The 21,960-nt window shown below is 40.1% G+C and overlaps 1 protein-coding gene across 2 annotated transcripts in view; it reads right to left on the reverse strand.

Annotated features, from left to right (window-relative positions):
- Positions 1-21,960, reverse strand: part of PC (pyruvate carboxylase) — a 223,672-nt gene that overhangs the window by 95,713 nt on the left and 105,999 nt on the right. For both annotated transcript variants that reach the window (XM_053449541.1, XM_053449542.1), the window contains one exon: positions 4,257-4,419. In XM_053449541.1, coding sequence (XP_053305516.1) covers positions 4,257-4,419 — 163 coding nt within the window. The remainder of the gene's footprint in view (positions 1-4,256; positions 4,420-21,960) is intronic.

The following is a 21,960-nucleotide window of genomic DNA, read 5'->3' on the forward strand; positions in this document are numbered from 1 at the left end:
GCATATATATATATATAAAACATTCTGACACCAAAGAAAATTGCATCTATCCAGCAGGACTTCTAGTCAGAAATCACTTAGGCAGTCTGGCATTGGCAAAAAGAGCCAGTGGGAATCCACTGTAAGGTTTGTGATTTGGCTGAACAACGCAGAGCGCAGTAGCTGCACATTTTGTTCTACTATCACAGCACAGTACTCTTCTGGGTGTCTTAAAGGCACAATAACAAAAGCACCAGGATAACTTAAGACGTATACGCCTACCAAGGACAGTCATATTTCCATTCGAGATGCCTGGACCAGGGAGGATCCTGCAGTCACTACAGAAAATGCGCACAATGTGCAGAAGTTACCCTGGTATCTGACAAGTGCAACAGAAAGCTACGCAATGGGTGCAAACAAACGCTGGATCTTTGTATTTCTGTCTTATAGAACAGACGAGAGAGTGCCTCTAAAGCCTTACTCGGTAGATGTGGAGAATGATGGTACCACCACTGGAGGAATTTGTAAAACTGGCCTTTGGTATTTGTCAGAGTTACTTGCCATTGACCAGAAGATGTCAGTGATGTTCTCTCAGGGCAAAGGTGTGATCTTACACACTTCCCACGTTTTGTGATGAGGCTGTCCCTACCAACTCGGCACAAAAACATCCAACTTGCTCTTGGCAGGGCCAATGATCATAGGGCTGTGGAGCTACCTTGGGCTGTATATCTAAACCTTATCGCTTTCACATAAACTTGGTGCTGTTTCCTGTCTGTCCTGCCACAAACAGGGCGATATACCCATCTTACCAGGACGCCGGTACTTTAAAACGCTATTCAGCTGGGGAAAAACGTAAACATTCTGATATGTGGAAAATGTATTTATCCTTCAAATAGAGCCTCTGTGGAGCCTAAGGGCCATTCCATGAGATCACCTAATATTGTTGTATTTTAATAGAATTTTTTGCAAACTGTCTTTATTGCCATGAATGGGTTCAGTTCTTGCATTAAGACAGGTAAATAATGCATAGCATGGTACTCTAACATGCATTATTTGCATTTAATATGCAATACTGTTGGTAGGGCTGCAGGGTTGAGTTGACTGCCCTTTAATCAGGAAAAACGTGGCTTTGAAGTTAAGGTGAGAGAAGGTAAAAGTCTTCTCTGTCCGTTACGAGAATCAATGGGCTCAAGAGAAGATCCCCATTGAAGGTCAGGATAAGAGACGCCTGGTTCGATAGAGAGCTAACCAGATCCTGTCATTAATTATTGCTTAACGACCTGTTTAATGGATTCTCTGCCCCTCCCCGCAGTGTCAGTAGGCACTTTGTCCCAGTCAGTTAATTGGCTACTCAATATATTTGCAGGTTTTATGTACTGAAGCTGGCTTTCAACAACATGGCTAATAAAACTTTCTCTAGGAAAGGTCATTAGTCACCTCCAGTCCCTGCAGCCATTAACCACTTAATACCGGACTCCATAAACACAGACTTTAAAGCGTTCACATATACACATTCTGATGACAAGAAGGCAATGTATACACATACACTATAACACCTAGTACCTGATAACCAAACTATTAAGTAAGGCTACCTTCTTTCAAGTAAAAAGGAGGGTTGCCCTGTGATGCCTAATAACGGAATTCCCTATAAGAATCAGATTTACTAAGTTACTGTAACATTTCATCTGTGCTTTATTCTGGCAAAACAGCTCAGCATTGACCTTTTAGTATTTAAGACCCCTTGCCTCACTTTGTCCGGGGCCTCTGGTGATGGGGTTTCAGCACCAGAAATGCAGTGTTACTCAGACTAAAAGGTAAAAATCACAGATCAATACACTTGATATACATTTGGCTGGCGTACTATATGGATAAAAAACAATGTATTGATAATGTATTTGATAGTGTTAAATCGTGGGTTGTTGCCTCACCATCAGATATGTGATTATTACTGTATGACCTGATGTAGGTGATGAGAGATATGTCACGTCCTGGCTCTTTGCACAGAGGGGACAGCACTAGGAACAGGAGCTAAAGGACCCAAGTGAGAAAGGGGTACATGGGAGGCAGAAGTGCTGTTCTGGGTCAGATTCCCATATGCATAATTAAACTATTGTGGGTGACAGCAGCTTTTTTTGGCTGTTTTAAGACAAAGGATGATGAGAAGGGTAAACCTAATGGATATGCTATGTATGCAAACCTATGTTTTTAAACCAAGCAACTTCAAAACCATTCTATAGGTAAAACAAGCACAAGCTATAGGTAATCTAAATAAACTGTCTAAATTGCCCTTTCATTACAAGGCACCACAGTCCAGTCCTATACACAGCAAATCCTGTTCTTTCACCGTGTAGGCAGCATGCAAACGGTTACATGGTTTGGCAGCGTTTCTTTTTGTCAAATCCAAGATGTTGCTAAGTGGGACAGCAGGCCGTTGGCGGAGATGTTGACATCTGGAAAAGACCTGCAGGTTGCTCAGGGGACATGCAAGAGAAGATTACAGGCTCACTTCCAAATGATGCAAAATGCATGGGGAGCTGGAAGAACGCCGATCGTCAATCACAGCTCGTCGAACCTAACGCAGCAACCCAAATTACTGGAATGTGTGGCTTTTCATCCACAAATTATATATCTAATTATATATCTAAAATATATCGCAGTAAATAGGCTGATGTTTAACTGACATTAAATCAAATGCAGAAAAAAAAAGTTTACCTTTTGACTGGCTACAAAAAGTGAGCTTCTGGATGTACAAATGTACTGCGATAGCAAATCCTGGTTATTATCATGTCAAAAACTGGCTGACCACCAATTCTCAGAGAAACGCATAGATGAGAATAGAAGTTCATTACTAAAGTTTGTGTAAGAAAAATAACCTGAAAATAGATCATCAGATACTGCAGTCTCGGAACTGACCTACAATGCATGTAGCCAGATGAGCTGACTTTTTTTTTTGTTGTTTTAGTATTTTTAGTTATCTAGTCTAGAAGACGACTAAGTGACAACTACGCGTTTCTTAGCAGTACACAGAACTGGTGAATGTTAATTAGATAATCCCCGTAGGTCTGTATATTGGAAGAACAGATTACTACCCTTGTATTATTTGCATTGCATTCCTTTGCTTAGCTTTATGTTCCCTAGAAATTGACCAACTGTACTTCTGGTGAGAATGTACAGCAACGAGGAGAAAATTGTACAAGGTGCGAATCAGAATTAACGGGAAATATACTGGATCGATGGACAAAACCAAAAAATCCAAGCCAATTTTGACACCAATGCATTATGCAAATTATTTATAGAAGTTCAGTTGGAAATCAGGTCGCAAAATGCTCTTGCAAAAAGCAATTTTTTTTTTTTTTTTTTTTTTTTTTTTTTATTTGATCGATAGTCTATTTCATCTATATATAAATCTTTCCTTTAATATCAGAACTCTTCAGGTGACCCCATTTATGCCATGTGGACCCAAATGATGAATATTACCTAATTTACTCAATATTAGCTAGTGCTCATGGTTAAGCCAAGTAATCGCTTGCTTTGATTTTGAACAAAGGAGATATTTAAAATATTCCTACAGATTCAGCTACGAATGTATCTAGATAATTAGCTTAAGAACAATTAGTTTTTAAACAGATTATGGTTACTATGCTGAAAAGAAGCATATTAATTACCCAAGCTCATTAAACTTTACCAAATCCAAAGAGTATTAAAAAAAAAAAAACAAATTAATGATTATATATTTTTAATTGGTTGTTTATATTAACTTTTTGTGAAGAATATTAAATCTATGCATTTTAATGAAATCCAATTCCACTATTAAAAAGAAGCAATTATTTAAATACGGGTCAAGCACAAAGTTAATACCCGTCTTTCTGATCTGCTCCAACAGCACATGTATTATTGGTCTAAATGTCTGATCTGCAGGAAACCTTTTCATTTCCATTTAACAATGTGAACTACAACTACATTTTGTATTATTAAAAAGGGCAATTCAATACAAGTAGCCTGCAATTTGATTTTCGTATAACAGCCTCGACATCACAGATCAAAAGTTTAAAGCTTATATGAGGTTAATGTGTATACACTAGATACGCAAAACATCTCTCTGAACTCTAGAACATTTTTGGTGTCTACAATGATTTCATATACGTTTACCATGATCATTCCAATTGAAGTATACAGTGACATTGTGTCACTTTATAAAGAAATGTACACTCACATATTATATATATAGTGTGTGTGTGTGTGTGTGTGTGTCGATTTAAAGATGACAAGCAGGTTACCTCAATCCGGCCAGTGTCTGGTTGGAATCCACGAGCTGGATCTTCAGTGGTGACCCTACACTGGATGGCACAGCCATTGATTCTGATGTTTTCTTGTTTAAGGCCAAGTTCTGGTAGACTCTTGCCCTCTGCCACGTGAATCTGTGCGTGAACCAAGTCAACACTGTAAACGAAATAAAAATGCAATGAGTATAGGATCAGGATAAGGATATCATTTTGAGACAGCAAATTACCAAACTGTTTTCATATTACAGCTACATGCACAGTTAAACCCTCTGCATCACACAGAATTTATGGTATAGCACCAGTGATTTATTAACAAGGAGAATGCACATCAATCCAAACGCACCGGCTGTGCTCTATCCACATAGTTATTGGGCTTGAAATTGAATAAAGTAGCCAGGCTTATGTTGAAGATTCATGTTTGAGTTATTTTTTTTTTTTAATAGACGGCAGGTACACATTATACATCAAAGATAACCGAAAAGAAAACCTGTGTCGTAAACTGTGTGTATTATAACAGGTACGGGAATAGTCCCACGAGCTGTTGGATAATCCCAAGCGTTCCCCGAGGCCCTTACATCTTGCACTCTGACAGAACGTTTGCTTCATCATAACCTTAATACAGTCACACAGTCGCTCAGCTCCGCTCCTTTTGCTCACACAAAATAGATAGAAACCTTTACCGAACTGAAAAACCAAGCTCCTTCAAATCCAATCCATAAAACATCATGCGCATGCCGCCTTGCCTGGGATATTAAATATGATGATTTTAGGCTGGATGTTATTCTTAACAATTATTGAGGAATAGCACAGTAAGTAAATAGCTGAGCTATAAAAAAAATAGCATTTGCTTGCTATACTCCATTGGTATATCCATATGTGTTCGCTTCCAGTGTTCACTTCCAGTTTACATCTAATGGAACAAGAAAAGGTTGTCAACCATTGACCTACTTTTTTAGGGTCAAGAAGGATTTTTTTCCCAGGTTAGTGCAAAATTGGAAAGAGCCAAACTGGGGGTTTTTTGCCTTCTTTTGGATCAACAGCAACAAATTAACAGATAGGAAAGGCTGAACTTGATGGACGCATGTCTTTTCAGCCTATATAGCTATGTAATAACTATGTAAGTACACAGACCCTTGGTTCAGCGTGTTGAGCCATGAGCAAGCCAAGCTGGATTTGCACCTGTCCTGGTGTGTGAATGTAGCGAGGACATATTTATAAGATGTAAGCCCATGTTTTGTTTTAGCACCTATTACATACTATTTCACGGATTCTGCCTTCCTGCTGATGTGATTTTCCCACCACCCTCTCAGTTAAGATAATTTTAGAAGTACTCCAGCAGTATCAGGGCATTGTCTCTGGTACGAATACAACATTCTAGGGGAAGACTGACCAACGTTCTGTCTAGTTCAACCCTGATATGCTATTACTAGCAATCTGTTCATTTCCATTTCTATAATGTCACCGAGTATGGTACCGTTAAAGTACACACACGCTCTCATTTACTCTATTTCACCCTCTCTTGGTATGTCTCACCACCTTCTCCAATCACTGCATCCGTGTCCCTGTCTGTGCAGCACAAATTCACATATAGTGTTAAAGTCTACGTGTGCATGTGTATGTTATGGGATAGTGTGCATCCTTCCTCTTACAAAGTGTGCCCAGAGTATGAGGCATGGTGATGGGTGGAACATGGGCGCCACAGTGGGATGGACTTGGCACAGGCTAATGGGGAGGCATGGGGGCACAGGCTTTGAGCTTGCACCAGGCCCCAATATTTCCAAAGGTGGCCTTGCCTAGAATAGGTATGCTTTATAATGACTTCTATAGTGTATAGGAATACATATTTTACAAACATTTAGTTTTTAAGACAAGGGCATCAACCGCCTTTTATCCAAAGTCCAAATCAATGACTACACGAGACACACAAAAAGAGTCATCATCATTAACGCTCAAAGGAAAGAACCAAAACAAAATAAATCTGCATATGGAATGCCATTTATGCAACATATGCTGTACTTCAGAAACACTAAATAAAGGTTGTATGCGGGGTTTATACGCCAGCTTGCGGAATTTCAAGGTTTTATGGAGAACCTTTGTTCTGCTTCAGTGCATTCATTCTATTTGTCATTGTAAAAAAAAAAAAAGAAAAGAAATAGAAGAAAAAAAAGTATACATAAAACAAGCATACAAAGACCGATGTTGCACAGAAGAATAGATACATAAAATGTAGAACTGTGCATGGAATCTGTGATGAGGATCATTACCACCTTTTTGGATGTATGGACACATTTCCTGCAATCTTCTAACTCCTTTATTCTGGGATGGATATTAATAGGATTAAATCTTCAAGTAAGACAACAAGGAATTTTATTTAATGGGGAATAAGTATGCAAAAAGTATGAAAGAAGATGAGGTTCCGGGCTTCACAGGTCAGTGTATCACAAAGCAAAGATACATATATTCATTAAGGAAACAAAAATGTTTCACTCAAAAGTAACCCGACTCTGTAGATACAAGGATAAAAATATATCCACTGCACACAGTGATCTCAGTCTTAAAGATGTGGGCTCCGTGTGGGGGAGAAAATAGACTTTACAAGTGATTCAATTAAGTGAAAAACTTTAATATTTGGTTATGTCTCAATCAACGCGTGAGTAATCCCCGGCCAAGTATAAAATGAATGATTAGCAGAAATGGGGTAAAGGGGAAGCTATATAGAAAGCGGATTCAGGTAAGAGATAAAATGAAATTAAGGTACCGTATTTGCTCGATTATAAGACGAGGTTTTTTTCAGAGCAAATGCTCTGAAAAATACCCCTCGTCTTATAATCGGGGTCGTCTTCTAATCAGACCTCAAATAGAGGTCTGATTAGGAGACTAAGATCCAGATCCCCCGCACCGCTGCAGGGGACCTGGATCCTCCTGTCGTCGCCCCCACACACACACACTTACCGGTGCTTCCGGAGGTGAAGTTGGCAGCGGGGGTTTGTATGCGTCCGTCGCAAATACCTTCCCCGACTGTCAGAGATCAGAGTTCCAGAGTTCCTGATCTCTGACAGCCGGGGAAGGTATTTGCGACGGACGCATACAAACCCCCGCTGCCAACTCCACCTCCTTCCGGCTGCCGCGGAATGAGACGTCAACCCGCTGCCCCGGCAATACAGCAGGAAATTGGAAGCACCGGTAAGTAAGTGTGTGTGTGTGTGTGTGTGTGTGTGTGTGTGTGTGTGTGTGTAGGGCATTTCTGGAATGCCTTACACCCCTATATGCCACTCTGGCACTTAGGGGGTTAAAAGGCATATTATGGGGCAGAGTGGCGTTAAGGGGGCATTTAATAGAGCACTCTGTCTCCTGAAATGCCTTATACCTCCCTATATGCCACTCTGCCCCATAATATGCCTTTTAACCCCCTAAATGCCAGAGTGGCATATAGGGGTATAAGGCATTTCTGGAGGCAGAGTGCTCTATATAATGCCTTTTAACTCCCTTAATGCCACTCTGCCTCCTGGAATGCCTTATACCTCCCTATATGCCACTCTGCCCCATTATATGCATTTTAACCCCCTAAATGCCAGAATGGGATATAGGGGTATAAGGCATTTCTGGAGGCAGAGTGGCACATAGGGGGTCAAAAGGCATACCATGGGGCACAGTGGCATATAGAGGGTTAAAAGGCATATCATGGGCCACAGTGCCATATTGGTGTGGCAAGCCTGGGGGCAGATGTGCGTAACTGGGGGACAGGTTGGAAAATACAAGAAATAAAAACAAAAAAAAATATTTTTCTCAATCATAGCTTTTATTAAAAAAAATAGTTTACATGAATTAACATTTACTGGTAAAACTTTTTTCCTTTAGGGTCGTCTTATATTCAGGCTTTTTCTTTTTTTCCTAAGTTAATATTCAGATTTTGGGGGGTCGTCTTATAATCAGGGTCGTCTTATAATCGAGCAAATACGGTATATGAAAACGTTATGGTTTAAATGACCACTAACCCCAAAACATTATGAAGTGAATATTTGGTTTTATTTCTTAATACTAAGCATTATAGGATGATTAGCTCCAGAAATTAAAGCCGATTACACAGTAAGCTTCTGCACGTTGGTTAATTCTGAGCTCCCACAGTAAAGTTACCAAGCATCCTAGATTCCTGGAGTGGAAAGTTTCTATTTTAGCCTAGTATTTGGGCATTATACCTCCTAGAAGGGCAGATTTATCAAGTGGAGCCAAAGTTTACACATGATTACTAGTTTATATGCCGATTAGTATGCAAACCAATATAGGACACCTTATGTATGAAATTATATATATATATATATATATATATATATATATATATATATATATATATATATATATATAAAAGGGTTATATAACCCTTCATCAAGGATGCCATACAAAACCTGGACACCTATTTATTCTCCTTTACCACAGCATAGTGCTGCTGGGGAGTGTTAAACTCATACTTTGAAGTGATTTAAGTACCGTATTTGCTCGATTATAAGACGAGGTTTTTTTCAGAGCAAATGCTCTGAAAAATACCCCTCGTCTTCTAATCGGGGTCGTCTTCTAATCAGACCTCAAATAGAGGTCTGATTAGGAGACTAAGATCCAGATCCCCCGCACTGCTGCAGGGGACCTGGATCCTCCTGTCTCACCCCCCCCCATCATACACACACTTACCGGTGCTTCCTTGCTTCCTACTGCGTTGCCGGGGCAGCGGGTTGACGTCTACGCGATCCGCGTAGACAACGTCCGCTGCAGCCGGAAGGAGGTGTGGCTAGCAGCGGGGGTTGTCTGCGTCCGTCGCATAGACCTTCCCCGACTGTCAGAGATTAGAGTTCCCCGCACCGGTGCCGCACCGGTGCGGGGAACTTTGATCTCTGACAGCCGGGGAAAGTATACGCGACGGACGCATACAAACCCCCGCTGCTAGCCACACCTCCTTCCGGCTGCAGCAGAAGGCGACGTCAACCCGCTGCCCCGGCTGGAAGCACCGGTAAGAGAGGGGGGAGAGCGGGGGAAGGGGGGTGAGAGAGGGGGGGGAGAGAGAGAGAGAGAGAGAGAGAGAGAGAGAGAGAGAGAGAGAGAGAGAGAGAGAGAGAGAGAGAGAGAGAGAGAGAGAGAGAGAGAGAGAGAGAGAGAGAGAGAGAGAGAGAGAGAGAGAGAGAGAGAGAGAGAGAGAGAGAGAGAGAGAGAGAGAGAGAGAGAGAGAGAGAGAGAGAGAGAGAGAGAGAGAGAGAGAGAGAGAGAGAGAGAGGAGAGAGAGAGAGAGAGTGTGTGTTAGTTAGTTAAATGGGGGTATAGGGTGTGTGTGTGTGTGTTAAATGGGGCATAGGGCATTTCTGGAGTGGCGTTAAGGGGGGATTTAATAGCGCACTCTGCCTCCTGAAATGCCTTATACCTCCCTATATGCCACTCTGCCCCATAATATGCCTTTTAACCCCCTAAATGGCAGAGTGGCATATAGGGGTATAAGGCATTTCTGGAGGCAGAGTGCTCTATACAATGCCTTTTAACTCCCATAATGTCACTCTGCCTCCTGAAATGCCTTATACCTCCCTATATGCCACTCTGCCCCATAATATGCATTTTAACCCCCTAAATGCCAGAATGGGATATAGGGGTATAAGGCATTTCTGGAGGCAGAGTGGCACATAGGGGGTCAAAAGGCATACCATGGGGCACAGTGGCATATAGAGGGTTAAAAGGCATATCATGGGCCACAGTGCCATATTGGAGTGGCAAGCCTGGGGGCAGATGTGCGTAACTGGGGGACAGGTTGGAAAATACAAGAAATAAAAACAAAAAAAATCTTTTTCTCAATCATAGCTTTTATTAAAAAAAATAGTTTACATGAATTAACATTTACTGGTAAAACTTTTTTCCTTTGGGGTCGTCTTATATTCAGGCTTTCTTTTTTTCCTAAGTTAATATTCAGATTTTGGGGGGTCGTCTTATAATCAGGGTCGTCTTATAATCGAGCAAATACGGTATATTAGCTCATGTATTATACATACTGCGGGCTGCATATGTTGTGGAACACTGGCCTATAGCATTGGTAACTGCTCCTTTTTAAAAGTTCATCTTGGCAACTAGTCATACAGAGTTAAATAAGCCATAAAAGCAGCATCACTATACACGGCACACGTTCTTTGTTACATTGTGTCGGCCAGGTTATACAAGCTAAGTAAGGGTTTTGGATGAGTGCACCTGATCCTCCTCCCACTCCGCACTTTGGCCAGTCTCAGGTCCGCTCAATCACATCCACAAGGCTCCGCTACTCACTTGGAAAATTGCCTGCTGCTGTTTTCATTAGCTTCAATTGAGATGCTAATTGTGCTTAATCTACTGAATGAAGAAAGGGCCAATTCCTACCACGCCAGGCTGATCATGACTTTCGCTTTGCATCACATGAGGGAATTCCCAGCAAACTGGAGTTCTGTAAGACTGGGCTGTAGAAAATCTACATATGGAAACCTGTGCTTATAGCGTGAGGAAGCGAGACGGTTTCATCGTAAAGCACCCACACTTTAGGATGCAGGGAAAGGGAGGTCTTCAAAAGTATTATTTAAAACACTCCAGATCCAAATGCCTCTTTAATCAATGCCGGGGTAAGTGTTACACCGGCTCCACTACATCTTGCTTTCATCAGTAAAGTCAGGACTTTGGTGGCGGCTTCACAGTTGCTTCCAGCCGACTTCTAGATTCCTATTAAAGTGTAGAACGTACTTGTAACATAAGTCTCCAGAGAGTTTCAGCAGGTGCATAACTATTAAAAGTCCTTTGGTGAGCTTCTTGTGAATGCCAAAATATGACAGCAGGACATTAAACTGACTTTTTATATTTTTCTTAAATAAATCCAGATATTTCTATAAAGATAACAAATGGTTTCCAACATTGATGTTCCAGCCCATCAGGGAACAAAAAAAAAAAGGGGCGTGCAGTGACCTCACAGGTAGTTGGCAACATGACATCATTCTCCACCCAAGCTGGCAACTATGAGTAATTTTTTTTGGTCGTTCTCACATCAATGAGAATTTAAAATTAAATAAAAATGTACCGGCTGGTAGAACATTATCATTGACTACAGTCAAATATCTCCCTATGGCATTTTAAATGACAAGATCAAAGAACTTTTGAAATACTTTAGCCAGACAATTTAAAGGGATGCTTCCAGGGATAATTAGTAACCGGGAACAGAAGTCTCAATCAGAGGAATGGTTTCTAAAAAAATCAGACACATCTAGGTCACCCTAGGGAGATATGTATGTGGTTACGGTGGCCTATGTCCCATTAAACTTAGATTTTGAAGGCCAATAAGAACCATACGGCCCATCTAGACTGCCCAAAAAAAAAAAATAATAATTGTGAACAGAGAAGGACATTGAAAGCTTCTGCAAAACCTATACATACTGCCAGCATTTTTTACTTGGTCTTTGAACTCAAAAATATAAAAATAAAATAGAAATAATTCCCAGGACGGTCCTAAGACTACTTATGTTCCTCGTGCATCAAAAAAGAAGCCTATAATAGAAGTGTAGATTCTACTAAAGAGCATAGGTAGGAAGGACAAGGTAAAAGTGCATCAAATACAGGATCTTATCCCGTAGTTTTATTTATACACTGAACATCTTGAGAGCGGAAATATTGTCTTGATGAAACTAGATTACAATAAGATGTTGTACCATGGGATTGAACAAACCAGAAACCATCGTACATAAAAGTCAATTTGGATCTGTCAACTGCCCATGGATATGATGGAAATATATGAGGCAACATGAGGATCCTTGATTTTGAGTATTTGATTTATAGGGCATTAATATATACAGGGAGCGAAACATATTACCATGAAGCTGTTAGCAGAAGAAAATGTGATTTATGGTCCTGAAAAATTCTTATTAAAAAAGGGGCAGAACCGTGGAGAGGGGTTAAATATACATTTTGCGATACGGTACAGTTCTTTACCAATCATCGCTGCACATTACAATATGTATCTGAGCGGAATATTGATTTACGCATGTTCCTAAGTGTCATTAAGGGATGATGGAATGGTTATAAAGGAAGATCTACTGGAACTGTATACAAAAACTATTTGCTGCCCTTGGATTATATATATATATATATATATATATATATATATATATATATATATATATATATATATATATATCTGAGGTGAGAATCCATACAAAATGACAAACTGCAGTATGAATTTATCATTAATATTAGGCAGCTAGAAAGTCCCTTAATTCAAATTGCAAAGGAGCAGATATTAGGCATCTGACAAAAAAAATGGAGAAATGGTCACCAGCAGGTTTATTCAATATGATAATAAGAGTAAGGGACGGAAATAGAGAGCAGAAGGATGAGTCAAACGCAAGGAAACAGATGAACAGGTAACCACATATCTGTCACCATCATTAATGTATTAAAACTACATATATCTTCTGTCTTTGAAAACAAAATGAGGATTTGGTTTTGATGTAAGGGACTGCTACCGTACCCTAGAAAAGCCGAGTTCAGACACCATTCTCGCAATACTGGGATAGCTAATTTTATGTCCTTATCACAGCCTAGAGCCTGGTTCCACTTTAGATAAACCTACAGTGTGTAAAACTCATTCATACGCATTGTTTATTTTGGTGTAAATATCTATACACATTGGTTTTTTGGTGTAAACACTACATTTTAGCATTTCATTTAAACCCACAATGTGGAGTTTGAGAATGTGGCAGTCTCGTTAAGAAAACTAGAAGAGTCTGCAAACACGTAGGAAACCAAATCAAAGAACTAGTAAATTGTTTTATGGTCCAGGAACATTTGTTAGGAATCACAGCTACCAACAATTAATCCTTCCCACGTTCCTCTGTCAGTTTCAAAATCTTCTAATAATGATACAAAAATAGGTTCTAAACCTGAAAACAATGCTGCATAGATCCACATTTATCACTTGTAAATCCCATTTTCCCTCCTAGACATAGAATGCCAACGTCTGCTTGTACGGAAGGAGTCCATACGCAAGGTCAATGGTAAATGCTAGCTGCTTCACTATATAATGATGCCTGTTATTAAATGAATACTGAATACACGCGGCAGAACATTTTCAGTTTATAAATAGATTACTTTTAATTTTGGTAGCCCAAATTAAAAAGCTGCCTTTCCACACCAGTGAACAAGATCACAGATTTCATTCTACGTCAAAATAGCTGAATTGAGTCACTGGTAAAATTGCACGATTTTTGCCATTAGTCAGAATGACAAAGGATACATTTTTAGGCACTGGAATAATTGCTGGCAAAAGATTGAGCATAGAGCGAAGTGCAGCATTATTAGATGCTGGGCTGGACCAATGCATTGTGTATACGATTGTCTTCTGCTCTCTCACTTGGCCTTCAGCCACCGACTAGATTGTAAGCTCAAAAGAGCAGAGCCCTCTTCTCCTTGTGTACCAATTTTACATTATTTTAACAGGGCTATTTATGCAATAAATGTAATGTAAAGCGTCTATGGCTGATGTTCCTTGCAGCATGTCATTTGCTCAATGTGACAGAAGTCACAGATTTGATATGGAAAAAAAACCCATTACTACCCGCTCGCAAATCCAAGATTTTACCTGTGCTGCACCCAATTCTGTTAGACACTCTCTTACTTATCCTAAGCTTAAAACGCTCCATAAAATAGGCTAGGCTTATCTTCCCTGCATGCCGCCCTTCTGCTTCTCCGCTGGCTCCCTATTACCTTCAGAATAAAATTTAGAATCCTTGTAGTAACATATAAAGCCCTCTATACATTTCTGCCCATGTTCTTTCCATGGGCTAAGGGTTTCCTCCTCACTTATCACCTCTTCCCTTTCCCGTCTACAAGACTTCACTCTCTGGAACCTACTTCCAACGAACCTTCAGCTTTCACCCTCCCTCCCAACATTTAAGAAACACGAAAAGCCTTTCCAGACGAGTGGAAGCTGTTATAGCTGCAATGGGGCGAGGGGGGGGGACTTCATATTAATGTCTATTTATATATAGATCCTGCTGGTCTAATGGTCAGGTGTCCCAATACTTTTGTCCACGTAATGTATAACAGCATCTGCTTGCAGTCTAAGAATGTCCCTAGAAACAAGAACAAGCATATCCTCAGTACCAAATGGAAAATGGGTGTCACGTAATATAAAACAAACTGTTAACTTGTAACACAGAGCATAAGTATCCCACTCCACATCAGTATATTAAGTGTGCTACGCTCCATGTGTCTACTCTAGTTACAGAGACATCTGATTTACAAGGCACCTTGTGCATACAAGGGAGCATAATGACAGGAGGGCATAATGAGGCAGAAAATCCCTTGGATCAACAAGGAAACAGCTTTTCAGTACAGCAGTCAATGATGTTCATCTTGTTAGACAGGTATACGTATCTTTCTGTGCCAGACCCTGTATTCTTCATTTTTCTTCTTAAAATAGAAAAAAATAAATAAAAAAAAATTTTGATTAAGGAGTTAAAACCAGGAACAAAACAGATGAGGGAGGAACACACTTCAGGGGAAGTGAAAGAACCGTGGTAGATATAGTGATGGTACCTGCATTACTCCAGCTAACAAAGGATAAAGACCAACATGTGTGATTCAGATTGTGAAACTCCCTATCCTTCTTACACCATCACCTGCTGCCACAACTCAAACACACAATACTGTACCACTGTACCGTACTTTCTAAGAAATGTTATCTCTAGAAAACTAGAAAAAGCGCAAAGGAGGGCTCTAAAATTAATTAAGGGGATTAGAAGATACTAGTTATGAAGAGACAAAAAAAAAAGTTAAAATGATATACACTGGGAAAAGGGCATCTTAGATGGGATATGATAACATTATATAAATATATGCAGGGCCAATATAAAGAGCTCTTCGGTGACCTGTTCCTTAACAGAAATATACAAAGAACAAGAGGTCACCCTCTGAGACTGGAAGAGCGCAGGTTTCATAGACAACAAAGGAAGGGATTCTTCACAGTGAGGAAAATAAAGGTATGGAATTCACTTCCAAGGTAGGTGGTGTTGTCAAACACATTAGATGCCTTCAAGAGGGGTTTGGATATTTTTTTAGAAAGGCATGACAATTATATTTTAGAGCTTCTTTTTTCCTTCCCTTAATTAGGGAATTGTTTGCCTTCTTTTCGTTCAAGAGTAGGAATGTTAGTGTCGCGGAGCTGGCTAGTCCGACCGACTACCTCCACTGTAGGGTATAACTAAAAAGACCGATTTATTTCTCACACATAGGGCTGGATATATCCAGCAAAACACACATTAACATAATCAAGATATTGGGATACAAACCACCCCCTTAATCTGCCTCCCAGAGACAACAGGGGCAGTGAAGAGATTAACAGTACGATAGGGTCCCAACCTCCACTATTACTGGCCCAAATCAGGTCCAAGGTTTGGCTGGGGTAAATGTCTATAGTGGAGGAACTGGGGGAGGGGGAAGACTCACTCCCTGGTTGCAGATCCTGGCTGTGTGTCGGAGATAATCCCCTCAGCAAGTGATGAGATGATACTGCTGGGTGGTAGCCACACAAGTCTTTACATAGTTATGGAGGAGGCTGGCTGTTAGGCCTCTACAGTGGCCCCGGTGATGGAGGGTCCATCACAGTTCGGTAGAAGGGTGGAACTTGATGGACTTAAGCCTTTTTTCAACCTTATGTACTATGCAACTATGTAATATTTGTAACTATGTCTAATGAGGAAGGAGAGAGCTAGACAGGAGAGAGAAACAAAAATAAAAAAAAACTAAGTTAAAATAGTTTTGACACCTTTTCATATCCACACCTTTCACTCCTACTGCTCTGCACCATGTCCACTAGAACCAAGACAATATCCTGATGGCCCCTGTGAGATTAACAGTTTAAGGTTATGTGACCACTACTGATGCTGCTTTTTTATAACCAAAAATACCCTACATATAAAATGGATTTCTAGTCTCCTGCCAATAGTGGGGTAGGTTTGGTGTAAGGGAGGGGGGTAAACAGCGAGCATTGATTTCCGTATGAAAACACTGCAAAATAAATGCACCGAATGAAAGCTGGCGATCGCAGCTATGGGACAATCACGTTTGACCTGGTCAAATTTTCTTTATGATCAAGCTGCCCGCCACTTCTGAAAACACTCGCGCTCACTAAAAACCTCTGGCCTAAGCCGGCAGGGTAACGCTTTGGTATTTACAGCTTGTGATATTTACAGCAGCCAAACCAATGTTTATACAAGGGGATTCTAAAACATACGGTCAGGGGAGGCTTCCATTAATCCTAAACCTTATGGCCCAATAAATTTATCTTGTTAACAAGCCTTTGCTCCTAATCAGGGATTTGTTTGTAAAAACCAACCTTTAGCCAGATTTTATTTTCTCCTCTCACAACTGCCATATTTCAAACGGAGCTCCGGGTTTTATTTCCATTTGCTCATTTTCAAAGGTTGCCTTTCCTTTTTATGATAGTTAAAGGTTAATGAAGGGAGGAATGAAGGCAAAGGGGCTGTTTATGACACCCCTGACTCAATAGCAAATCAACCTGCTAATAACACTAAGTACAGATGTTAACTATAGGACATATAAAACATATCTTGCACTTGTCCAAACGGACACATTTCTCCTTTTTCTTATTACTCAAGCAGAGTTTCTGCATCAATGAAGGATATTTCTCAAGGAAAAGTAAATATTTCAGTATTAAAGGCAGTGTTGTACACAGGCGTGTTTGGAAGAGAAATTGATTTATATTTATTTTAACAAAATAAAACATCCATTATCCTAGAGGATGGTGCTGTAGGCAGTCATGTGGTATTATGGGTGACTTTCACTGCTCAGACCCCGCACTGAGCTTATACTTTATGGCAGTCAATTTCTGTATCCTACACAGGCTTTCAAGAGTCAGAGTATGGGTAATTAAGAACAAAATAATCTGTTTACCACAGCTCACTATGATAAGGAACTGCCTTATCGGCCTAGACGTCTACAGGCTAAGACACCAAAGAAGTGGATACAAAAAGCTGATTACATAGAACCAAAAGTGAGATTATGCAGGGGCATGCTGCGGTGGGGTGCATGGCACCCAAGCCCACGGGAACCAAGCTGCCCGGCAGAATCATATTTTTACCTACATTCTTCTAATTCTTTTTCTCACCTCATCTTTCCTCTTAACTAGAATGTCATTCATGAATTACCAATTGTTACATTTGATGACATCAATAAAAATTTAACAAGCAGTACTTGACTATTGGATGACATCCTAGAAAATATAGGCCAAGCTCCAAGTTAAAGAGCAGAAGGGTGAGATAAAACAGATGAATACATGGATAATGAACATTTTGAGGTTTCTCATTCACTCGCAACTTACGTGATATGTACAACACGGCTATCTTTATAAATAAAAAAAGGGGGATTTCCCCTTTAACGACACCTGGTTGCTTTGCAAACACACCAACATTTTATAGGTCATCTTTTTTCCGAGGATTACCCAATAAATAATACCCTGCTATTTATGAAAAACAGGATTCTATTTACATGGTTGTAGTTACAAATTCTCTTCCACAGACTCATCTTATTTCTCCATCACCCTCTATATAGACATAAACCTTTATCTAGCAAGCTCTAAGTGTCAAAAGCCTGGATTCAGCTAGGACTATAAAATGATATATATATAAGATATCAGAACCAAAACACCACAAACAGCCATGATACAAAGAGAAAAATGGGAATCTGTAAAAGGGTGGCAACATCTGTCTTCATCAAGCTTTCAATGTTTACGGCAACTACATTAGAAACACCAAACACCCTTAAGCTGAAGTTAGACAAATTAATGTTACTTGTTGGAATGGGAATGATCCAAGCTGTAGATTTTGCTGCATCTGCATTCTTTTGTCACCACTCTAAGCTAGATCTCTCACTGCCGAGATTCTGGTCTCATTAAATTTGCAGTCAGAAAACAAGTATACTTTGTGGTTTTGGCTTTTACAGTCTGTTACTTTGGGAAATATTACATCTTAGGGCCTGTTTTATGTCTTTGCCTTGTATCCTTGTTTCCGCTGTCATCTCACGCCTTTGACTTAAGCTGCCAATACCGACACTAAGGTGCAAGAAATGAACAGCGAGATATCATCATATGAATCAGGTCACAACGGGCAAAGGAGTACATCTGGTATTTAGCACTTAGCTTTGTGTGTGTATTACTTTATAGAGCCAAGCTAACTGCAATTACATTACAAACGTTTCAAAGTATATTAAATGTTTTCCTAACAAAACATTTCAATAGTCATGCTTCAACTGTAGAGAAGTAGATGTTAATGAATAATAAAGATATTAATAGACTAGATACATATAGGTTATGTCCTTATTGCATATAAACCTGTAGAACTAGGTGAAAAGTTTAGCATATGTCCAGAACAAATAATGCAAAAGTGGCACTTGAAAACTTAGCTGTGGAAACATTTATTTTCTGTGGGAGTTTCCAAGGTTGTGTGCCATCATAAATACCATCCATGACATCATGATGCATGCATATCTCTCAGGAGCAGGCCAAATTAAGTCCTGCAGGAACATTCTCTATCTTTTTTCCCAGCTCCGTGTCTAAACACATTCACAACTCAGACATACAGAAGAACTGTTCATCTAGCAAGAATCTCAATGCACATGAAACAATTTTCTCCACAAAGGAGGAATGTCTTACGGAATGCCACAATTAGGTGCCAAGACCTAGAGACTGTAGACGCCGATTACATTGATTGACCAAGGCAATCCCAATGGTTTCAGCTATGGGATAAGAGACATTTCTATTGACTTTGGTCACCATTCAGTGGCTCGGGATATCCAGCCACGCTTTGTGGTCACGCCTCATTTCAAGAATAAAATTCGCTGCAAAGCTAGAGGCGAGAAAACATGCTCTGAAGTGGTGCAACATTAAATAGTAATTTAAATATTTCCTGTCATTGTTCCTTATTACGGATATAAAAGCCATCATCTGGTGAATCTGCGAATCCACTGCGTATTTAGTCTTAGATATACACTAAATTGTCAAATATCAAGAGGACGTCCAGGTTCCTTAACCAGCTGATGGCTGTGCATGCAAGCTCACAAATTATAGTTTCTATTTAGCACACCTCCTTTAAAAGCCCTACATAAGACAAACTCCATCTAATCATGCCAGATTCCCTTACATTACATATACACTTTAATAAAATCTATTCAGAAACGTTCTGTAAAAATTGTTTATTGTGTTGTGTGTAGCAAACATCTTTTTGATTAGCTGTGAAAAAGATCAATGTTCTGCACAGCTGGTTCTACCTTCAAGAAGACAGCCGTGCGCAGAAGGCCTCAGTCAGTATCAAGCTATCAGGTCAGGGGATCAAGTCTTACTACAGACAGAAAATCATTTGCTTGACAGGACTGTGAGCAAAGACCTCAAATTTAGCTATGCCCTAACTCTAGGCCAATAAACAAACTTTTATTCAAGGTATGGAAATCTCACAGGAACTGCTACATTGTAAGCTTAAGGAAAATGAGAACGCCAGAAGTTTGTTACATATGAAAATCGCATTGAAACCGTGTTCCTGTAATTCGTTGACAAAATATCAGCAGAGTAGATCACTTAGTAACATGATGCTGGAAGCTAACATACTGAAGTCGGTTGAGTTATATCATGAAAATTTGTCTGTACTGTATAATTTAATTTAATTCCTGGGTAGTGATTTAAAGAGACTTATGTTCGTGCACAGTGTATAGGAAACAACAACAGGAGTATCAAACTTCCCAACTAGAGGTGCAACGTACAACCAAGTTCTGCATATCAAGCTTCGGCTGGCAATATTAATCTCTCACTAGCAACTTTCCTCAATGACACATCTTGGTAGGGATTGTCCTGCGGAACGTGGGTTATTGTGAGGCTCTGGCAATGGAAGGGATTACCCATCCAGATGTTTTTCAGACATTCTCAGCCACGTATGGCTAGCCCTGCCCCCACAAAACACATTCCCTGAAGCGGGAAGTTCCCAGGTATGCCTGTCAGTCTATCTTAAAATAATTCAGGGTTATGGCCTAAGATACTTGGCAGAGTACACAATGCAGGATCAGCCCACCACATCTTGGTGGGACATAACATTGAAGGGGCTAGACTGACTACCAGGAGATAAAGAGGCCTATCTATCCAGTACCATGAGAACCTCTTGGAATTCAACAAAACAAGGACTTTTAATATCTGAGGTTCTTACAGATTGTCTTGGTACTTTTAACTTCATATTTGAGCGTTAGGCGGAATTGTGGTACAATTTGTAATATGTGAGTATAAATAACAATAGCGAAGCGTCGATAGCCATTGTCAAACATAAAATATAAGCCAGTGGTTACAGTAAGTGTTGGGAATACACACAAAGTATATACGAGATAGTGAGTGAATGTTTTGGGTTAAATGAGTAATCTAGGAGTTCTAGCTGGAATGAACCTTTTTACACCCAAACCCCACATAACTAGCTGGATAATTGTGAATCATGACAGGGATGTTTCTGTGGAAGGGGATATTTATAAAATTGAAGAAAAAAAACAAAAAACAGCAGCACAGCATAAACACAAAACAAGGCAACAGAAGGACACTGTATTCTTTTAAAGAGCATCACATCCCAACCTTAAGGCTGAGAGTAATTATCGAAGGACAGCAGGTCAAGTGAGGCAAGGTAAGAGGACAGATACTGTAAATCCTGTTTCTAAATACAAATGCTAATCAATTCAGAATGCATGCGGATTTCGTGGAACCCCTGATTGCAAGCCCAGTGCTTGAAGTCACAAATTCTCTTGACTGAATAGGCATGAATTCCTGTAGACACAATCCAAAATCATGTGAGGCCTCCCTTTCCAGTAACTCTTCCTCTCCCATTCCCCTTTCAAATGGTGTATCCCAAAGCTCAGTTTTATGACCTCTCCAGTTCATACTTTACACTATCTTCCTTGGCAAACTCATTTGGTCATTGGGCTTTCTGTATCACCTGTATTCCAATGACACTCCGGTCTACCCCTCCTCCTCCGATCAAACTCCCTCTTAGTCATTGTGTCACTAAATGCCTTGTTTCTGCTTCTAACTAGAAGTATGGCCAATTCCTAAAATTCAGTCTCTACAAAACATTATAGTTTCCCTCTCACCAATGCTAGCATTCCTTCAACAGCCTTTCTAAGTGCCAATGAGTGTCAATCACCCTTCCCCTCACACACAATGCCTTGGTGTCATCCTTGACTCTGACTTCTCAGTCAGTTTCTAAAGACTGGCACTTACGGCTTACAAACATTGTCTGCATTTTCATCCAACATAAGATGCAATTAACAAGGGCATGAGCAAGAGCCTTAACTCTTCTGCTGACTACTGCAACTCTGTCACCCTTACCAATCTTTCCTCCCTTCTAATCCATCATTAATGCTTGTGCTAGACTTATGTTTCTTGCCCATTACTCTACTAACACACCCCTCTATGTTAATCTCTTCATGGTCTGTACATTTAAGGATTCACTAGAAAACTGCTGATGCTGGCTTTCAAAAATTTTCGTTGCAGTTCCACTATGTACATCTCCTCATTTATCTCCAAGTGCCCACCTACTCAGTCCCTCTGCTCATCTGAAGAGCATCCACTATGCGATGACTTCTATCTGCCATCCCCGTATACAAGACTTCTCTAGGGCCA

Source organism: Spea bombifrons, chromosome 10 (genome assembly GCF_027358695.1).
Source record: "Spea bombifrons isolate aSpeBom1 chromosome 10, aSpeBom1.2.pri, whole genome shotgun sequence".
In the NCBI taxonomy this organism is placed as follows: Eukaryota; Metazoa; Chordata; class Amphibia; order Anura; family Pelobatidae; genus Spea; species Spea bombifrons.